Source organism: Semicossyphus pulcher, unplaced genomic scaffold (genome assembly GCF_022749685.1).
Source record: "Semicossyphus pulcher isolate SPU_LCO1_2020_fin unplaced genomic scaffold, fSemPul1.0.p SCAF_9, whole genome shotgun sequence".
Lineage (NCBI taxonomy): Eukaryota > Metazoa > Chordata > Actinopteri > Labriformes > Labridae > Semicossyphus > Semicossyphus pulcher.
This window is the reverse complement of record NW_027211770.1, coordinates 566,543-589,016: the sequence shown is the minus strand read 5'-3', so window position 1 is coordinate 589,016 and position 22,474 is coordinate 566,543. Positions and strand designations below refer to the sequence as shown.

The 22,474-nt window shown below is 40.4% G+C and overlaps 1 protein-coding gene across 1 annotated transcript in view; it reads right to left on the bottom strand.

Moving 5' to 3' along the window:
- Positions 1-22,474, bottom strand: part of LOC138583751 (protein LYRIC-like) — a 57,544-nt gene that overhangs the window by 18,249 nt on the left and 16,821 nt on the right. The window contains exons 4-5 of the mRNA XM_069655720.1: positions 17,999-18,163; positions 3,609-3,743 (exon numbers count right to left, since the gene is read on the bottom strand). Coding sequence (XP_069511821.1) covers positions 3,609-3,743; positions 17,999-18,163 — 300 coding nt within the window. The remainder of the gene's footprint in view (positions 1-3,608; positions 3,744-17,998; positions 18,164-22,474) is intronic.

Here is a 22,474-nt window from a genome sequence, read left to right as displayed (position 1 = left end):
AGAGCTGCTGCGCACGAGCAAGGAGGGAGGGAGCGGATGATCGCGGACTAGCGTGACCACGTGAACTAAAACTTAGTTTGATCATGAAGACTGATTTCCTCCACAGCTCTGTGTTTATCAAATATATGATACACAGCAGACTGGAGTCTCTGTTAACAGTGACAACAGACAGAAAGATCAGCATGATTAACACACAGATCCACGTTATGAAGCATCGGTCTCCTCCCCGCTCTGCGTTATTATAAACTATGATGATCTGCACGCGGGTTATAGCTCCTGCTCGTGTCATTCATGGCATGTGATGTGAAGATGTAGTTTATACTTTATTGTAACTGAGCACGAAAATACGGGACAGATCGTGACTGCAGCCAGGAGCAGAGCCTGAGGAACACACGCAGATCTGTGTCCTCCTCACTGCGCTGCATGATTAAAAACTCTGATTAACTTCATGTGGATCACTTGATTTTTAAACTGTGATAAACGGCTCCTGGATCATATCTATGACCCGCGCCATCTAACTCCCTGATCGGGATCGTCCTGCATTAAATAATGAAATTATCTCTCTCAATGATATATACAGACACGATCTGGCTGTATTTCCATGCACACTCTGCTCTAATGCATAAACTACGCATACACATGCTGGAGTGACATGAGAAATAAATCTGCATAATTTTTTATGATAAATTGGCCAGGCCATTCAACTTACTAATATTATTTTCAATTGATCATCTTGCCAGTTATTTTCTCAATTAATCAATTCCTTGTTTGTCTATAAAGTGTCATTAAATAGTAAAAACTGCTGTATTTTTTTGCAAACACCAATATGGAAACAATATATATTAAAACTAGAGCCCGACCGATATTAGATTTTTGGGGCTGATGCCAATTCCAATATCAGTGAGTAAAAAAAATCAGTATCAATATATCGGCCGATATATTCACATATATTCAAAATGTATCTGAAATTAAAATATTAAAATTCCAAATCTGACACACAAAATTCAAATAAAATAGTGTTTCTGTAGCAACTTAGCACTAAAATAAAATATCAAATTAAATAGAAGTGAGTATAACACAAAAACACACAAAAGTAGGAACAAAAAATGATTTTCTTGTTTTTCCCACCTTCACACAGTGCTGCTGAAGATAAAAGTCACTAAACACAGACCAGCTCATTTGGCATTCTGATACTGTTAATAATAGTAATAAAGGCTTAATGAGCAGGATTTTCCATATTAAATATTCCCTCTTAATCAACATCATAATCCAGGAGAGGTGTGAGATGGTGTCTGTATCTGCAGAGGATCTGCCCTTTGTCTGTGTTCCTATTCTTATTATTCTGCTCTGTTTGGGGCATTTTGGACGATCTATAGACTGTCTATGGCGGGGCAGAGGTCTGGAGCTCAGGCAACAGTCCTCAGGTCGGGACTCAATCAAAACGTAGCATCACGGTGGCATGGCTATCTCTCTGCTCTGCTCTCTATCTGTCTGTAGCACCGTAACATCGTAACTTTAATATCTTTAGGAGACGTGAAAGGGACTTCACAAAACGTCTTCATTTGCCGTTCTGTGAATGAGAACAGTGCGCGTGCTTGTGTCTCACTGCTTTAAGGAGCTGCAGGTGTGACGGAGGGCAGAGTAGACAGACGCACACACCTGGCAGCAGCGCAACGATGGCTTATTAAAAACAAAACCCTGTATCTTCCTGCGGGGTTGTACAGAGGTGTAGGCCTGTTGTTTAGAGTGTAACCGCTGTGAAACTAGCAGACAATGAAGCTTAAATCTCCTGTACCTTTGCTACTATCGAACTTCAAACTAACTGAACAGACTGTACACACGGGATCTCGTCTTCGCAGTTTAGATGCACAGAGGGTAGAAACAGCAGTGCTCTGAAAGCAAGCTGTCTTTGGCTGATTACTGTGATTTTAACATGAGTTTGTTGTTCACAAAGTATGGGAAAGTATGGGAAAGATAATGCTTCCTAATGCTTCCCTTTGCTGTGTGTGCTGCTCTGCTCAGCTGTGATGCGCACTCTGGCAGCAATAGGGAGGTCCTCCATCATTTCCCATCATGCCTGCCGCCTAGTGCTGACTGAGTAGTTTAAGTTTTTAAGTTTGCAAAAAAATATTTTGTTAGTGTTTTTAATGTGTCTGTTTAGAACATGTTCTGCATATGTCGGTAATTGTCATTTTTGTGCTGGTTTATAGTTGTAACTAGGGATAGACCGATTATCGGTCGGGCCGATATTCGGCATTTTGGCGTATATCGGCATCGGCCTTTTTTTAAAATCCGACGGCCGATAAGAGATCAATTTAAAACTGGGTTATTTTGGCTCTGATGCAGCCGCGCCTCTCTGTCTGCAGTCACTACTCTGTCTCCAGCATTGTCCCACCCACAGCACTGATTGGTTACACGCAGAGCCATGGCACGGGTAACAGCCAATCAGCAGTGAAAGCTGTGCATGCAGAGTGCTCACACACACAGCGGAGAGGAGAAAAAGTTCATTCCTTTGCAAATTGTATTTAACTTTGTTTTATCTACTTTATAAAACTTCAGGAAGTTATTTATTTATTTATTTAAATTTTCAGTTAACTTTATAAGAGATGCTGCTGACCCTGGGAACTCCCTGCGCTTTTTGTTTGTTTGTTTAATAAACATATGCTTAAACAAAGTTAAGTGTTGGAGTTTGTATTATTGAAAATTTTTACGCCAATATTTTCACTTTTACTGCAAATGAATATCGGCTCCAAATATCGGTTATCGGCCTCCTTGACTACTAATAATCAGTATTGGTATTGGCCCTGAAAAAAACATATCGGTCTACCTCTAGTTGTAACCATGAGTGAGGTGGCTGTTTCATTTCTTGACTTAAGCTGTATTTTCTTTATATGATGAAGAGCCTGGCTCTCATGCTGAAATTAAATTTAATCAATTAATTTAAATTTATTTAGGAACATATCGGGAGACATATACGCCTAAACCGATATGTCTGCGAAGTGCGAATATCGGCTGATAAAATCGGTTGACCGATAAATCGGTCAGGCTCTAATTAAAACTGAAACAAGCAATTGAATTTTAACCAAAATCAAATCATTAGTTTTAACATTTTAAGTTTTGTCAGATTCATTTGTTATGGATCGACTTATCAGTAGACTGTTAATGCAGTTCTAATAGTCTATTCTGAAACCTAAGCAATATTAATTCACAGTATTAACTGTTCCAAAAACATAAATACAGACCAACCCTTCATTTTCTCTTGCACTGATAAGCTCCTTAAACTCAACAAGAATCCTACACTAGTCCAATTATTTTTCTTTTTCTCTTCAAAATATGCACACAAAAAAAATTGTGAAAAAGCTTTTGGCTCATTCTCGATATGAAAGTAAATGAAGCTGCTCTAAAAGCTAATGTCTTAACATTAAGTAGATATTGTTTAAGACAAAAAAACACACCTTTTTGCAACCAAAGCATTGAAACACACCTCAATAAGGATCGGCCACATCTGCCAATACAACCTCTGGAAATAACAGAGCTTTGAAGCATCATAGTAACAAATGTAGGGTTTAACAACCAAACAGTTAAGTTGTAGGTGTAAATCATTTTACCCTCAATCTCAGCCCTCCATAGTGATGCTGTTTCTCTACTGGAGGTCCAGGGGTCCATCTTTAGAGCAACAATGTGAGCAGGAACCTTTACAGCCACATCAGTCATACCAGGAGCTGCTGCTTCGGAGCTGTTCACTAATAACAACAAAAACACAGATCCAGTTTGAGATCTTAATGAAGCATATGAACTTTGGGTCAATCAAGAGTTATCATTGCTTTGGTAGAGTCAATGGTTAAAGTATTTTTTGCGGATATTGACTTTGGGCCTTAACCTTCTCAGCATTAACTTTTCTTTATTTTGTTAAAAATAATTACACAAGTATGATATACTGTATATATCAATATACAACCTATTAGTAAAGGGTGCAAACCCCCAAGCACTTCAGAGATAACTTACTTTATTCAGTTCCTCTCAAAGCCTCTATTTGTTGTGTTGGAGGTAGAGCCTTCAATTACCAGGCCCCCCTCCTCTGGAACAATCTACCAGTCAAGGTCCGGGAGGCAGACACCCTCTCTTCTTTTAAGAGTAGACTTAAAACTTTCCTCTTTGATAAAGCTTATATTTAGGGCTGGCTCAGGCTTGGACTAGCCCATAGTTATGCTGCTATAGGTTTAGACTGCCGGGGGGATCTGACACACGAAGCTTCTCTCTCGTTTATGTCTTCCTCTCTACAGTCAACAGTTTTTCACTGAGTCATTTCCAAAAAAGTTTAATCACAGGCATCAAAAACAGCCAGAAAACTATATTTTTTCCTCAAGAAAATCTTCTGTTTTTTTTCACAACACTGAACATTTTATCAATCGATCAATCAATCAATCAAATTTTATTTGTATAGCGCCAAATCATAACCAGGGTTATCTCGAGACACTTTACAGAAAGAGCAGGTCTAGACCGACTCTTTGTTAAGTTATTTAAAGAGAGGCCCAACATGAATCCACCATGAGTAGCACTTAGCAATTCGGCACATTGGCAGAAAAACTTCCTTTTAACAGGCAGAAACCTCGAGCAGAACCAGACTCATGTTGAACAGCCATCTGCCTCGACTGGATGGGCCGAAAATGGGATAGAAGGAGATGCAGGATAGAGACAGGCAAAGAGAGCAACAACAACATATGTTCTTGTTACCACAACAACATATGTCCTTGTTACATGAACAACAACAGACACATACTTATGGTTACAATGCCAATAATAGTGATAGACTAGGGTGAAGATTGGCTAAATAAATAAATAAATAAATAAATTAGCGAGAGAAGCAGAGTAATAATAAAGGCTGAGGTAATCGTAATTGTAACAGTTGAAGTCAACAGGTCTACTATTAGCATTAGCAGCAACAATAATGATACTATGGGGAAGACTGATGTTAGTAGTTGTTGCACTCGAGCAGGTCCACAGCAGCAGGTGGTCTGCAGCAACGATCCTCAGGAACCTTCAAGACAAGGGAGCACAAGAACTCCCGGGAAGATATGTGGTTAGTAATGGTAATGGGACCAGAAGATACAGAGTTAATGAGCAGCATTAATATGACAGAGAGAGAGAGAGAGTCAGAGAGAGAGGAAGAGAGGGAGAGAGAGAGAGAGAGAGAGAGTCAGAGAGTCAGAGAGAGAGAGAGAAGCTTGGTGTGTCAGATCCCCCCGGCAGTCTAAACCTATAGCAGCATAACTATGGGCTAGTCCAAGCCTGAGCCAGCCCTAACTATAAGCTTTATCAAAGAGGAAAGTTTTAAGTCTACTCTTAAAAGAAGAGAGGGTGTCTGCCTCCCGGACCTTGACTGGTAGATTGTTCCAGAGGAGGGGGGCCTGGTAATTGAAGGCTCTACCTCCAACACTACTCTTAGAGACTTTAGGTACCACAAGCAGGCCTGCATCCTGGGAGCGCAATGTTCTAGAGGGGTAATATGGCACTATGAGCTCTTTAAGATATGATGGTGCCTGACCATTAAGAGCTTTGTAAGTAAGAAGAAGGATTTTAAATTCTATTCTAGATTTTACAGGAAGCCAGTGCAGAGAGGCTAATACAGGAGAGATGTGATCTCTCTTCCTAGTTCTCGTCAGCACACGTGCTGCAGCATTTTGTACCACTTGCAGAGTTTTTAGTGACTTATTAGGGCAGCCTGATAGTAACGAGTTACAATAATCCAACCTGGAAGTAACGAATGCATGGACTAGTTTTTCTGCATCGTTTTGAGACAAGATGTGTCTGATTTTTGCTATGTTGCGAAGATGAAAGAAGGCTGTCCTTGATATTTGTTTTATGTGGGAGATGAAGGACATATCCTGATCAAATAGAACTCCCAGATTCCTAACAGTAGTGCTGGATGCCAGGCTGATGCCATCTAGGGCAGCTATATCATTAGAGAAAGAGTCTCTAAGGTGTTTTGGGCCGAGCACAATAACTTCAGTTTTGTCTGAATTAAGTAGCAGAAAGTTTCTAGTCATCCAGACATTTTAAATGTGATCAATCTAGTGAAAATTTGCTAATATTTCAACCATAAGCAGTCTACCTTATACCTGTTCCCCCTCCCCGCACCTCCTCGTCCGACAGGAAAAAGGCGATAATTACCTGGGTCTACTGCAGAGTCATTTGACCCGGGTCTGAATGCCGATTGTAACCTTTCCCGTTAAGCAAAAAAGCCGGTGTTAGCTGTTTTTTTGACCAGTGGGAAAGTGGCTTAACAGAGTGAGGGGTTTTAGGCTTGTAGCTGGTGAGCTGTCTGAGACCCTTCCAGACTGAGCCAGCATCCCCTACCTTTAGGGCTGTCAACGAATATTCTAAATGTGAATATATAATCGAATTGTAATAAAAAACGGATATTTGGATATTAAAATTAATATTCGTTGGGACAAAAAAATCAGCACTACTGCGGCTGTTTGCGAGTTCCCAAGTTCTTGTATGTCCTCATGCGCACTCTTGGTTACGGAGCATCCTTTAATGCATCACAACGTCACTATGATACATTAATAATTAACTTAAAACAACAACCGTGTGGCGTGCGGTAATGATGTCGGAGAATTTAAATCCCAGCCAGGCCAGACAGAGAGATTCTCATCCCCAGCATAACAGACAGGCGTTAGTATGTTGATTTTGTTTTTTAAAGGCTATGTTTGGATAAATATACCTGTCACAGCACAGCTCGCTTGGAATGCTGAATGTCCGTTTTACCGTAACCTAATTACTTAATTTGTTTGTTTATTTGTTTCTGTTTAAATCAATATATCTTTGCAAGTAAGTTTGTCTCTCGTTGTGTTGGTATGTCCTCTTGTGGACATATTGTGCAAAAATAGATTTTTGAATAGTTCGAACATTTGTGGGTTTTTTTAATCGAACGTCATTTTTGGCCAATTTTGACAGCACTACATCCCTTGTTTCAGTTTCTCAGAGTACAGACGCTTAGCTTCTGTCACCGCCCATCTGAAGGTGCTGTTTTAAGCTGTTTTTGAAGATGATGTGTCCATGGTCCAACACAAGAAATACAGATCCTGGAAACTAAAGGGAAAGCTGATGCAGCATTACAAAGACAGGCTGGTATTTGTTCCATGTCCAGGAAAGTCAGATCTGGTGTGTTTTGTATTGCTGGATTCGGCACAACCTCACCTTTCCAACAAGCCATCATATGTGTTCCTATGATAATCCCTGGCAAAGCAACTATAAAGTAAATGATAACATTCTGCATAGATATATTTTTTTTGAATGTTCGCTTATTTTAGTTATGTGTTTATAGTCCTCCATCCATTTCATACATCAAGATATTCACATCCAGGTTTTTCTAGTAGGTAAAGCAACTCCCTGGCTACTAACATGCCAAGTTTCAAAGCTCTCGGAGCTTGTGTTATTATTCTGCATTAGTTTATATGTCTAAACTCCAATACGGACAGGCTATATTTTAGGCCTTTTTTTAGTTTGGAGGTATATGACAATATCTGTCAATTTCACAATCTTAGCAGTGAAATAATTGTATCCAAGAATCCATTTCATATATGGGAGACCTTAGAGATGAGGAAAAACATTGTTGGGTTTAGTTATACCTCCGGTAGGGGTATCTCAAAATTTCAGGGGCATTGTCACTAGCCTAATGGTTGACACATGCGCCTAAAACAGGCCTCTGAAAAAAATAAAAAGTGAATATTTCAACTTTACATGATACATTTACATTGTAAACATAAACATACATAATTATTGTTATTATTATTATTATGTACATGCCCCTTTGTACTTCATGGTGAGTTAATCATTAACAATAATCCTACTTCACCAAGTAAAGTCATAACACAATTATCTTTGTAAATATCAATAGCCAGTAAGAACGCAAATAGTCACTACAGTCAGCAAAACACCGTAAGAAGCCCGCATGACATGAACTGAGAAATAATTCATCATAATTTATTTTTTTTCAGAAGCCTGTTTTTGGCACATGTGTCAACCATGTACAATTAAAGTGTTGGAAAATGAAAAAAATATATAACAATTTAGAGGAGCTGTGAGTGTGTTTTTTGTTTTTGACCAAAACATTCTATTTGCATGTAATGATTCACTTACATTGTATCAACCTTGATCCCCCATGTAGTGCTCATTACAAATGGGAGCCGCAAAAACAGAACTGTTAATAAGTGCATAATGGAGGATTTATTAACGTTAATAAGGCACTGTTCTTGCTTTGGATCCAGTAGCTGCAAAGAAGCATAATTAATTCTTAATAAGTGCATATTATTATGCATTATTTGCTCATTACTGCATAGTTAAGTATGTATTCATCTTAATAAAGCAACTGTAAAGTTTAGTAAAGGCTTAAGAAAGGCACAATAAGTGAGTATAAACAATTATAAGATACTTATAAGGCTTTTAAATGCTTATAAATATCTTATAATCTTGTGCTTATAAACATCTTAAATCTAACAATAAACATGTTTCTAATACTATTATTAACACAAAAGTCTTATTAATATATATTTAATGTTACTAAGTATCTTACAAGGACTTATAAGGGTCTTATTATCTATTAACTAATGCTTATTACAAGGACCTTAATATAAAGCGTTTCCCAAAAAAGATATGTGCAGGCCTAAATATTACTAAGCCCTTATTCTGTGTGTTTCTCTCCATCACTGCCAGAAAGAAATGATGGGTGTTTTATGAATGTATGCTTAAATGACAAAAGGTGTGCACATTTGCCTAGAAACATGAGGTGGCTCACCTTGCCCCACTCTCCCCTAATCCTCAGTTACTATACATCTCTTCTCATCTATGTTCTGTGGTTAGCTGTTGATAAGTTGCTAACTGGTGCTTGCAGACAACACTGATGGTGGTTAACTTAGAAGGGGCTGGTTCTGTTAGATTATTTATTTGAAATGATCTGAGTGAGTGTTCCTCCAAGTAAACTTGTGAGCTGTCCCCAGCAGCAGAGACGTCGCAGGCATCTGCTAAAGGATTAGACCAGGGGCCTCATGTACAAAGGGTGCGTGCACACAAAAACGTGGCGTACGCTCTTTTTCACGGCAAAGTTCAGATGAATCAAGAGTGAAATTATCGTGGAAATGTGCGGTGCCTCACGCCAACTTGATGGCTGGCGTACGCACGTTTCTACAGCTGTTGATCCTTTGGCGACACTTAGAGGTGATGCTGGGAAATGTTAATACAATTAGTCCTCAGACTGAGGGATGTGCACATCAGAGACACATGACCAATTAACACTGATGAGCAATTAACACACCAACGTGTCTGCAATTACATGAGTGGATATAAAAGCATGCGCAAAGTGGTGCAAAAAATACCATTAAAAACAATGGCTGCTTTAGCAGTATTAGAAGACTTTGTAAATGGTGCAATACGAAGACAGCGTGTGTTCAGAGACAGAGAGGATTTACTGGCACATGATGACAACTGGCTCATCAGCCACTTTAGGTTCCCGAGGGCAATCCTCCTGGAACTGTGCGCAGAGCTGCGGCCGGCCTTGGAGCGCAACATAGCGAGGAAAACACGGGGCCCCGCTGCTGTAATTATCATCACTGCGGTTATTCAGCTGCTGTGTACTTAAACAGACACTAGTTTTCATCAAGCACTCTCGTTGTTGCATTAGCGTCATATCTGCTAAACCCTTAACTTTATACTCGCTTAGCCGTTAGCTTAGCAGCTAGCTTAATCAATTAAAATGGCTTCTCCTTCTCCCTCCTGCTCTCCTGATCTGCCCTGTTCGGTGTGTCAGATGTTTAGCTCTACCTTGACCTCCTTTACGGATAAGGGTACTTGTATGAAATGTAGTATTTTTGGAGCCATGGAGGCGAGGATCACGGAATTAGAGACAAGGCTCCGCACGTTGGAAAACCAAGCATCGCTAGCTGCTGTAGTCAGCAGCAAGCCCCCAGGGCCAGTAGCCGGTGCGGGCCGACCTAGCGTAGCTTCTCCCTCGGCAACTCCCGAGCAGCCGGGATGCAGTGGCTGGGTTACTCTCAGAGGGAAGCATAGCCGCAAGACGAAGCACACGGTTCACCATCAACCACTTCACGTTTCAAACAAGTTTTCCCCACTCAGTGACACACCCGCTGAGAAACCAACTCTGATTATTGGCAGCTCCATAGTCAGAAACGTGAAGTTAGCGAAGCCAGTGGCCATAGTGAAATGTATTCCTGGGGCCAGAGCGGGCGACATCGAGTCCAATTTAAAACTGCTGACAAAGGATAATCGTAAATTTGATAAGATTGTAATTCATGACGGCGTTAATGACTCCCGGTTACGCCAATCAGAAGTCACTAAAATTAATGTTGAGTCGGTGTGTGCATTTGCAAAGACGATGTCGGACTCCGTAGTTTTCTCTGGACCCCTGCCCAATCTGACGAGTGATGACATGTATAGCCGCATGTCATCATTCAATCGCTGGCTGTCGAGGTGGTGCCCAGCAAACGATGTGGGCTTCATAGATAACTGGCAGACATTCTGGGGAAAGCCTGGTCTGATCGGAAGAGACGGCATTCATCCCACTTTGGATGGTGCAGCTCTTTTGTCTCGTAATATGGCTAAGTTTGTTAGTCGTAAAACCTGACAAACCAGAGTTGAGACCAGGAGGCAGAGCTGTAGTCCTACACACTCCTCTGCGCTTCCCTGTGAGCAGTTTCCCAGCCACAATGTTAATGTTATAGAGACTGTGTCTGCCCCCCAACCCAGGCCTTTTATTACAGTTAATTCAAACTTAAATAAAAAAGGAGTAAATCAAAAAAATTTGATAAAAATGAAAGCAACAACCGAAGTTATGCCAAAAAATATGAGAATTAAATGTGGTCTGTTAAATATCAGATCCCTGTCATCTAAAGCTCGATTAGTGAACGATCTGATATCAGGTTATCACATTGATTTACTCTCTTTAACTGAGACTTGGCTGTGTCAGGAAGAATATGTCAGCTTAAATGAATCCACTCCTCCCAGTCATCTTAATACTCATATTCCTCGAGACACTGGTCGAGGTGGTGGAGTGGCAGCTATTTTCAGTTCTAGTCTTCTAATCAACCCTAGACCAAAACTTAGTTTCTGCTCTTTTGAAAGCCTTGTTCTGAGTTTTTCACACCCAGCTTGGAAAACTTTACAGCCTGTTTTATTTGTGATAGTATACCGCCCTCCTGGCGCATACTCTGATTTTCTAACTGAATTCTCAGAGTTTTTATCAGATTTAGTCCTGAGTTCAGATTAAATAATTATTGTAGGGGACTTCAATATTCATGTAGATGTTGATAATGATAGTCTTAGCATGGCATTTATGTCCCTTTTGGACTCTATTGGTTTCACTCAAAGTGTAAACCAGCCTACTCACCGCTTTAACCACACCCTCCACCTTGTTCTAGCTTATGGTCTTGAAACCGAAAACTTAATTGTCTTCCCACAAAATCCTCTTTTATCAGATCACTATTTAGCAACATTCGATGTCCTATTAACTGACTACTCTCCAGTTAACAAAAATGTTCTCACAAGATGTTTGTCTGATAGGACTGTAGCTAAATTTAAGGAAACAATTCCAGCTGCTTTTAATTCTTTACCAAATCTGTTTACTACAGAAAGCTCTTATGCTAATGTTAGTCCCTCTCAGCTTGATCAGTTTGTTGATAGTACTGCAGGTTTGCTGAGAAGTACTCTAGACTCGATTGCCCCCTTAAAAAAGAAGATTATTAAACGACAGAGGCTAGCTCCATGGTATGACTCAGGAACTCGTAACTTGAAGTAAATGTCGCGTAAATTTGAAAGAATGTGGCGATCCACCAAAACAGAACAGTCTCGTTTACTCTGGCAAAATAGTCTTAATAAATACAGGAAGGCCCTACGGCATACTCGAGGTGTCTACTACTCCTCCCTCATAGAAGAAAATAAAAACAATCCCAGGTACCTTTTCAGCACTGTAGCCAGGCTGACAGAGAGTCACAGCTCCACTGAGCCAAGTATTCCTATAAGCCTCAGCAGTGATGATTTCTTGAGCTTCTTTAATGACAAAATCCTAAAGATTAGAGACAAAATTTGTAACCTCCTGCCGTTAAGTGGTGCAGATGTATCTTTGGAAACTGCTCAAAAACCTGATGTTTACCTTGACTGTTTTTCTCCAGTTGACCTTCCTGAGCTAAATTCTCTGATATCTTCGTGTAAACCATCAACCTGTCTTTTAGACCCGATTCCAACCAAGCTGCTTAAGAAGTCTTTCCCTCAATTAGCACTTCTTTACTAGATATGATCAATATGTCTTTATCGACTGGCTATGTACCCCAGTCTTTTAAACTAGCTGTAATTAAGCCACTTCTTAAAAAGCCTACCCTAGATTCAGGCACCTTAGCTAACTATAGACCTATATCTAACCTTCCTTTTATCTCAAAGATCCTTGAGAAGGCAGTCGCTAATCAATTATGTGACTTTCTTCATAACAACAGCTTATTTGAGGACTTTCAGTCAGGATTTAGAGTCCACCACAGCACTGAGACAGCAGCACAGCACTTCTCCCTGTACTCGTCCTGTTAGATCTTAGTGCCGCTTTCGACACCATAGACCATCACATCCTGTTACAGAGACTAGAACATTTAAATGGCATTACAGGATCTGCATTAAGTTGGTTTAAAACTTATTTATCAGATCGATCTCAGTTTGTTAATGTTCATGATGTGTCCTCTATGCACACCAAAGTTAGTCATGGAGTTCCACAAGGTTCTGTGCTTGGACCGATTCTTTTTACCTCATATATGCTTCCTCTTGGTAATATCATGAGGAAACACTCCATTCATTTTCATTGTTATGCAGATGATACTCAATTATACTTATCTATGAAGCCAGACGAAACCAATCAGCTATCTAAACTAGAAGCATGCCTTAAGGACATAAAGATCTGGATGACTAGAAACCTTCTGCTACTTAATTCAGACAAAACTGAAGTTATTGTGCTCGGCCCAAAACACCTTAGAGATTCTTTCTCTAATGATATAGCTGCCCTAGATGGCATCAGCCTGGCATCCAGCACTACTGTTAGGAATCTGGGAGTTCTATTTGATCAGGATATGTCTTTTAACAAAATGCTGCAGCACGTGTGCTGACAAGAACTAGGAAGAGAGAGCACATCTCTCCTGTATTAGCCTCTCTGCACTGGCTTCCTGTAAAATCTAGAATTGAATTTAAAATCCTTCTTCTTACTTACAAAGCTCTTAATGGTCAGGCACCATCATATCTTAAAGAGCTCATAGTGCCATATTACCCCTCTAGAACATTGCGCTCCCAGGATGCAGGCCTGCTTGTGGTATCTAAAGTCTCTAAGAGTAGTGTTGGAGGTAGAGCCTTCAATTACCAGGCCCCCCTCCTCTGGAACAATCTACCAGTCAAGGTCCGGGAGGCAGACACCCTCTCTTCTTTTAAGAGTAGACTTAAAACTTTCCTCTTTGACAAAGCTTATAGTTAGGGCTGGCTCAGGCTTGGACTAGCCCATAGTTACGCTGCTATAGGTTTAGACTGCCGGGGGATCTGACACACCAAGCTCCTCTCTCTCTCTCTCTCTCTCTCTCTCTCTCTCTCTCTCTCTCTCTGTGTCTCTGTGTCTCTCTGTCTCTCTCTCTCTCTGTCATATTAATGCAGCTCATTAACTCTGTATCTTCTGGTCCCATTAACATTACTAACCACATATCTTCCCGGGAGTTCTTGTGCTCCCTTGTCTTGTAGGTTCCTGGGGATCGTTGCTGCAGACCACCTGCTGCTGTGGACCTGCTCGACTGCAACAACTACTAACATCAGTCTTCCCCATAGTATCATTATTGTTGCTGCTAATGCTAATAGTAGACCTGTTGACTTCAACTGTTACAATTACGATTACCTCAGCCTTTATCATTACTCTGCTTCTCTCGCCAATTTATTTATTTTGCTAATCTTCACCCTCCCCTACCACTATTATTGGCATTGTAACCATAAGTATGTGTCTGTTGTTGTTCATGTAACAAGGACATATGTTGTTGTTGTAACAAGAACATATGTTGTTGTTGCTCTCTTTGCCTGTCTCTATCCTGCATCTCCTTCTATCCCATTTTCGGCCCATCCAGTCGAGGCAGATGGCTGTTCAACATGAGTCTGGTTCTGCTCGAGGTTTCTGCCTGTTAAAAGGAAGTTTTTCTGCCAATGTGCCGAATATTGCTAAGTGCTACTCATGGTGGATTCATGTTGGGCCTCTCTTTAAATAACTTAACAAAGAGTCGGTCTAGACCTGCTCTTTCTGTAAAGTGTCTCTGCACACACATTGCTATAAAAGCGCCATCACATGATGAATTCGTATTCGTAATTCATGTAATTGTCCTTATATTAATCCCTGTGAAGCGCATTGAGCATCAATGTGCGCCCCCAAATTCTATCCTGTTTTCACAGCATCATTACTAGTCAGTGGTTAAAGTTAGTGACTTGTTGTTTTTTGCTGGTTAAACTACAGCTTAAGATCTTTCTAACAAGCCCCTGATTGTCTCTGTGTGCAAAGTACTCATGTTAATAACCCTGTGCGTAAAGTGTGCAATGTCTTAATCAGCCTCACCTTTTACGCATTTTACGCATGAACCTCTATCTTATAGGGCTGTGAGCAGGCTACTGTATGAACACATTTGTTGTGAGTTACACAAATACATAGGTATTTACCTTGGGGGTAATCAGAGTCACCCACATGTGCTCCCAGCACCCCTGAGAGAGCAGTGTCACCCACAATTGTGGCGACTCTCTGTTCAAACGGGGGTGGGCCCCTCTTCTCCTGTCCCCCCGCCTGTTTTGGCCACACTTTGGCGGTGGGCAGCCATCCTCCGCTTCACATCCACCTTGATGTCGGACCACTTCTTTTTCACTTCTGCTTGTTTGCGCTTCTCTGACCCCACAGCATTGACAGCCTCACACACACTCTCCCACTCACTTGTCTTGCGTTTGTGGCTTATGCCGGAGGACAGCGTGCCAAACAGCACATTTTTGCGCACCTCTACTTCAGCGAGTAGCGCCTCCAATTCACTTCCCGTGAAATTCTTTTTTTTCCCCGTCTTACTCATTCTTTTTCAATTTTCTGATTCGTGCAGAGAGGGGAATCTCAGGTGCAGGGCTCATTTAAACATGATTTGCGTATTTAAATGGGGGCGTGAACAGGGAGGGGTCGGGTACTCCAACATGTGCGCTCAATTCCACGTTGATTGGGATGTACAAAGGAAATGTCCTTGGATTCATGCGTGCACAAAGATTCATACATCTGGATATTTTTGTGCGTAAGACGTTTTCTGGATTTTAGCGTACGCCATGTCTCAGTAGGAAATCCACGCAAGTCTTTGTACATGAGGCCCCAGGTCTATTCAATTAGCTGTCCACAGGCCAGATCCAGCCCTTTTTAATTTTTCTCTGGCCTGCAAGAAGCTGCCTACACATCCAGCTGATGTCTGCAATATGCTAAATATTACTAAGGTGATGAACATCCAGTGTTTCCCATGCAGTCTTTACATAGATGGTCCACCCAGGTACATTAACAGCTGCCAAGTATCATTGATGACTCATTTTAGCATTTGATCAATTTTGGGGTTTTTTCTCGAGAGAAGACGCCACCCGTGATCAAATTATATAAGACTCTGCTCACGCACTCCTGTTCATTATGACAGGCACACGCTCTGCTGTGAACACTCTTATTATGCACACATGTCAGAGGATTGTTGTGGGACCTCTCCTTTCAAATGCCTACTAATGCCATTGTTTTCTGAGTGCAGCTGGTTGTATCCGATGTCATTCGTTAACACTTACACGTTGGTTCCGCTCGTTTCAATACTCCAGGCAAAAAAAAATCTACAAACATCCTCCACACGCTATTCACCTGCTGTTGTGAAACAGACTGCGGGTGGAAAAAAGACTGGAGTTGTGTTTTTAGGCAACTTCATGAAACATACAGCTGATGGAGAAGGACGTCAGAGCGGACACACAGGGAGAAACAGATGTTACTATGGGCCCTATTGTCCACCCAGCGCAAAGTGCCAAGGCGCAAAGCGAAAGTGTCATCTTCCACCCGTTGCAGTAGTCATTTTCACGCCCAGCGCCCACGTTGTGTAAATAGCAAGTGATCTTGCACCACCATTAGCACCCATATCTCTAAGAGAACCAAAGCTGACCAAGTCTGTTCTACCTAGTAATAACCCCAGATAATTATTGTTCAATGGAGAAGGAATATAGCAACACTAGTTTATTTTATTATTGAAATCTATAAACATTTTACTGTAAATGGAGGAGCTATTTGAAGCCATTTATTGTCAAAATATTCTGTGTGGCCCGTGAACCCCCTGTGATCATCCTATGTGGCCCACTTGCTGTTGTAGTTGAATAGCCCTGGATTAGGCTGTGATGTTGTCATACAGAAATACCGCTGTCCACTTCACATACAAGTCCACGTATTAAGTCATTAACTGATCCTTAACAGTTATACTTCGGAATGGCGGGTGCTAATTTTCCAACCCTGGCGTCAATAAAAGTAGCAAGACGTGTAGCCCAATGTAATGGAATACAAGTACATATTTTTTAGCGCAAATTCACTCGAGTAACAGTAAAAAGTATTCTACAAAACAAGTACTCTTAGAAGTAAATTGTTTGGAAAAAAATACTCAAACACATGTAACAGACTAAGTGTAACGCATTACTACCCACTACTGGTTATAGACAATGCGTGTCGAAACGAACAAAACCACCTGCTGAAACCGACACTATACAGCTGCACTCAAAATCTTTTAAAAGTGAATAATAAGATCTATATTTAACAGAAGACGTCACATCTTAATCAATGCATTTACAGGAGGGATGTACCTGCAGGTGTGTGTGTGTGTGTGTGTGTGTTTTTTTTCTGATGAATACTGCTCCAGGTATGGGAGAGACAGAGAACAAGGAGAGAGTGTCCAGTAAGTTAATCGATCGTGGATGACTATGTTTGACAGATAAAAACAAAGAAACATGATAGAATTAGTGTATGAAAGGGGCTTCAGTGTAAATAGTTACACAAAGGCTACACTAGGCTTACTATGGCTGGATAACCGTAGGAGGTGGAAATATAGTTAAGATTTTGACGGGAAAATATACTTATTACATAATTATTCATTTTTAGCTAATCTTGTTATTTTATTCATGCTGCGTTTATACAGAGTAACGAATATTTGCTCTACTTTTTAAGTGACGTTTGATATTATCAGCCTGCGTGAGGAGTGAACCAGTCAGTTGTTGTAGAGTCTGTATATATGTCTGCTATAACTTAGTGCTGGCCGAGGACAACATAGTTACCAAAAAGAAGACTGAGTCCATATCTGTTTATGGGTGCAATAGATTCTGTTTATTGAAAAATCTTTTTAACCGTTTACCCTATACTGTATATTTATTCAGATGAGATCCCATTTTGTTCATAGTCTTAAAAAGTAAAAATACAATTTAAAACCCTCTTCTCAGAAAGAAACTAAGCTTTTATTCAAAAACAATTAAAGTTAGTTAGGTGTCACACCTAAATTAGTTAGGTGTCACACCTAAATCAATGCATTTATAAGAGGGATGTACCAGCAGACATCTCTCTCTATTTGTCTATATGTGTGTGTCTCTGATGAGCAGGTGTGGAGACCCTCCTCGCAAAAATACGCGAGGGAAGATTGTTAACTATTAAGTAATTTGCGGATGGCGATGGTATACAGATAAAAAAGAAAAATGCTACAATTGGTTGGAAAATATACTTGGGCCGCAGTAAAAATGTTTGGGAAACACTGCAGTGCAACATGGAGAACTAAGTTGGTTGTCTATAATACCTTTTTATTTTTTAACCACTTAAATGATCCTTAATAAGGATAAAAATCATGACACTTGAAGTGCTTTGTGTAGTATACACAAGTAAAAATAATTACTGTTGGAGACTGTACATGGCCACCTTTTTTTTTCTTCTGGCTGGAAGGTGCGGTGGCCTTGGGCTGCTCTGGAGGGGTGCTCACAGGTATGTACCCTCCTCCAGGGCTGGCTATGCCATCACTAGAACTCTTGTCCTTTTTGCGTTGTTCACGTTTCTCCTTGTTGCTGACTTTTGTTTCCCATGTACCTGAAAGAGGAACATTAAGTCTAGTGAGGAATTTGTTAAAAAATAATGCAAGGCTTCATTATAGTATTAGGAACTATGTTGTTGGAGCTATTCACATACTGAAGTTAAGTATTAATTGCTTATTTATCATTTAGTCATTTATATATTTGTTGTCATTTGGTTGAAGCAATATAGGCAAATAAGTTTAACATAAGAATTATTATTTATAGGGATGCACTGATCAGGATTTTGAGGGCCGATACTGATTACCGATTTTACATTTTTTTAATCTGCCGATCACCAATTTAAATGCATTTTTCCAACATTTCTAAGAATGTAAAAATCATAACACAGAGAAATTAATACATTATTGTCTTAGTGTTTATTAGCCATTGCAGTTGATAACTGCATTGTTCAGAACAATTAAGTGTGCTGCAAATATGTAGACATATAATGCAAATAAACAAACATATAGGCTCAAATTTTGCCTGAAACCCGTAGCCTCTGCAATCATATTAAACAACAATTAAATGGGGCTCTCTGTGTCAACTGTGTCCACAAGAGACAGTTCTGAAACATTTAGCATTAGAATGTTAAGAATAATAATTGCAAAAAGATTAGAAAGTAATGATACAAACCAAATTTGTAAAAATGTGACATCAGAAAAGTTCTGTGTTTATCCAGTTAAAAAACAAATAGTTTTAAGAACAAATGAACCCAATCTCTGTAAACAATTAAACAAAAAACAATATTAAATCAGGCCTATGTCAAAACATGGTAGACCTTCAAGTGCAAACAAGAAACTTCAACAACAGGCTCCTGGATGCAGAGGGTGATCTAATTTAATTATACTTATTTTTATGATTTAAGTCAATTACACCCCTGTCCTGTTGGAGTGTGAACTATTTATTTTTTATAGTGTGTTTAACAGACTGCCGTCTTAGGAGTGTATCTGTGTCTGTGATCACTGCAGGTCACAGAGCGGTGACGCTGCACCACTGGAGCAGGAGAGCATGCTGCAGGATTTCTTCCTTGTAAAGTAAGTGCTTGCATCCGTTGAGTGAATCTTGCTAACTTCTAATCACTTCCCTGGGATAAATGTTGCCCCACTTCTAAACTTTGGCTGAAGTGGCATCGGTAATTCCAGCAGAGTGCAGGTTCAGCCTCAGAACATGAGAAGTTTTCTGTCTGATGCAACGACGCAAAACCAAATGACAATCGCCTCTCCAGCAATCTCCCCTGATAAGCACAAGCAAGTGTTTTATTTGCCTTCGCTGTCACTGCAGAAAAAAAATCATTAATCTGCTTGGTGTGGTCAGGGATTTTGTAGGATTAAAGTCAGGTGTATGATCAACCAAGTATAACAAACAGGTGCTAATGATCATCAATTTCACATGTAGGTTGAAAAACAGTAATTAACTGAAACTGAGGAACTGAGGAACAGCCAAATTCTGCTACCAAGGTGAGGTTGTGGAAGACAGTTTCATGTCACAGGTCATACACCATAACAAGACTGAGCACAGCAATAAGACACAAGGTAGTTAGACTGCATCAGCAAGGTCTCTGCCAGACAAAGATTTCAAAGCAGACTGGGGTTTCAAGATGTGCTGTTCAAGCTCTTTTGAAGAAGCACATAGAAACGGGCAACATTGAGGATCGTAGATGCAGTGGTCGGCCAAGGAAACTTAGTGCAGCAGATGAAAAACACTTCGAACTTATTTTCCTTCCAAATGGGAAGATGTCCAGCAGTGCCATCAGCTCAGAACTGGCAGAAACCAGTGGGACCAAGGTACACCCATCTACTGTGCGGAGAAGTCTGGCCAGAAGTGGTCTTCATGGAAGAGTTGCAGCCAAAAAGCCATACCTCCAACATGGAAACAAGGACAAGCGACTCAGCTATGCACGAAAACATAGGAACTGGGGTGCAGGAAAATGGCAGCAGGTGCTCTGGACTGATGAGTCAAAATTTGAAATATTTGGCTGTAGCAGAAGGCAGTTTGGGCTGGAGAGCGCTACAATAATGAGTGTCTGCAGGCAACAGTGAAGCATGGTGGAGGTTCCTTGCAGGTTTGGGGCTGCATTTCTGCAAATGGAGTTGGAGATTTGGTCAGGATTAATGGTGTCTTCAATGCTGAGAAATACAGGCAGATACTTGTCCATCATGCAATACCATCAGGGAGGCGTATGATTGGCCCCAAATTTATTCTGCAGCAGGACAACGACCCCAAACATACAGCCAATGTCATTAAGAACTATCTTCAGCGTAAAGAAGAACGAGAAGTCCTGGAAGTGATGGTATGGCCCTCACAGAGCCCTGATCTCAACATCATTGAGTCTGTCTGGGATTACATGAAGAGACGGAAGGATTTGAGGAAGCCTACATCCACAGAAGATCTGTGGTTAGTTCTCCAAGATGTTTGGAACAACCTACCAGCTGAGTTCCTTCAAAAACTGTGTGCAAGTGTACCTAGAAGAATTGAGGCTGTTTTGAAGGCAAAGAGTGGTCACACCATTGATTTAGATTTCTCTTCTGTTCATTCACTGCATTTTGTTAATTGATGAAAATAAACTATTAACACTATTAACACAATTTATGAAAGCATTCTTAGTTTACAGATTTTTTTCACACCTGCCTAAAACTTTTGCACAGTACTGTATATATACAAAATAATTAGCCTCAAGGTCGTATTGGAAAATTACATCACTGAAGGAGTGATCGGGTCATTGTTTCTCTGCATATTGAGGAATATTGAGAATTTGAAATTTGTTGGACATAGGATGATGCACAGCAGTGATTGTGCAATAACCTAGCTCATTGGAGACCCTCATTCACTGATTCGCTGACACTGAGGAGGCCTGATGCAACAATATACCCTTTTCTGTGGCTGTCCAGTACTGCAAATAAAGAGTGTGGAAATAAAATCAAACTGTTTGAGAAAAGAAAACAGGAAAAAAAGAGACAAAGTCGGACATTGAATTAAATACAAAGATTGACACAAAGTCTGTGCCCGCTGTTAAACAGAGCTTGAAGTTTACCACAAAAGGCTTGGGATTTAATGCTAAAACATGCTGAGAAAAGAGGCCCTTTTATTGCAAACAAGCAAAGGGGTAAATGAAACAACAGGTCTAAATAGAATCCACAGTCACTGTGAATTATGTGCAACAGATATCAAGAACAAGACAACTGAGTTCTTATGCTGATCATTTTGTCTCAGAAAAAGGTGATAGAAATAATATTCTGACTGAATCTCACCCTGAGGCCCAAGCTGCTGCCCTCAGGCCTAAACAGACGGTGGTCACACAAACTGACAGGAGACCACTACAAAGTAAAACTCAAGAACAGTGTTTCATGATGCTCAACAAATGGGACGTGAATCTTGACTGAACCCACCATGCCACAATAACAATCAGAATGATATTGTGAACATCATGCAACTCCAGAATGACATCACTGCATCATCGGTTCAGCTAAATTTTGCCTCTGCTTTGCCAATGCAAAATATGCCTGTGCTTAATGCAGCCCAAACATCTTTTGAGGAGTTGTCAGCATCTTCCTGGTCAGGGATACCATTGGGCTAAAGCTCTTTTAGGGCTGCTATTGGAAAAAACGTACATCTTTTTTTTCTGCGATATTTATTGTGATTTTAAAAATTAGAGGAAATTATACCAAATAAATGCAATGTGTTTTCATGTCCATACAAACAATTAAGGAGGGCGACAGGGTGAAGTCTAGTCATGGAAACCCCCAGCCTCAGAAATTAAAAGAGGCCTTTGCCCGAGGCACTCCTTACGAGAAGAATTCGAAACGAGCAAAATGAATTACATCTGCAATCACATCATTCCTCTGCAAGGATAAGGTTCCAATGTACAGGAAAATGATTGAGGGAACTAATTAAAACGCTAAACTCCAGATATGTTCTGCTAAGCCGCTGGCATTTTAGTGATGAAACTGAGCATGCTCAGTCTCGGAACTCACCGGCTCTGTTTACTTTTCACTGAACAGACATGTTAATTGACCGACATCATGTTGACCAGCATCATGTTGTCCAAAATCAACACTGTTTTCATAATACCAGAGTTAGTATCATGTTAGCTGGCGAAGTTATTGGTCAAGCTAGACTGACAACACTGACATATGCACTCAGGTAGTATTTTGGTTGTCATTATGTTAGTGAGCATGCTAAGGGTAGCCAACTAACTCTAACATAACTACACTGCATGGATCTGGCTTTGTGCTTCATAACCAAACGGAAAATTACTAAATTACCAGCCAGATCAGCCACGGGAGTCTGCGTGACTTAGTTGATGTCATCCACTTGACAGTGTTTTGCT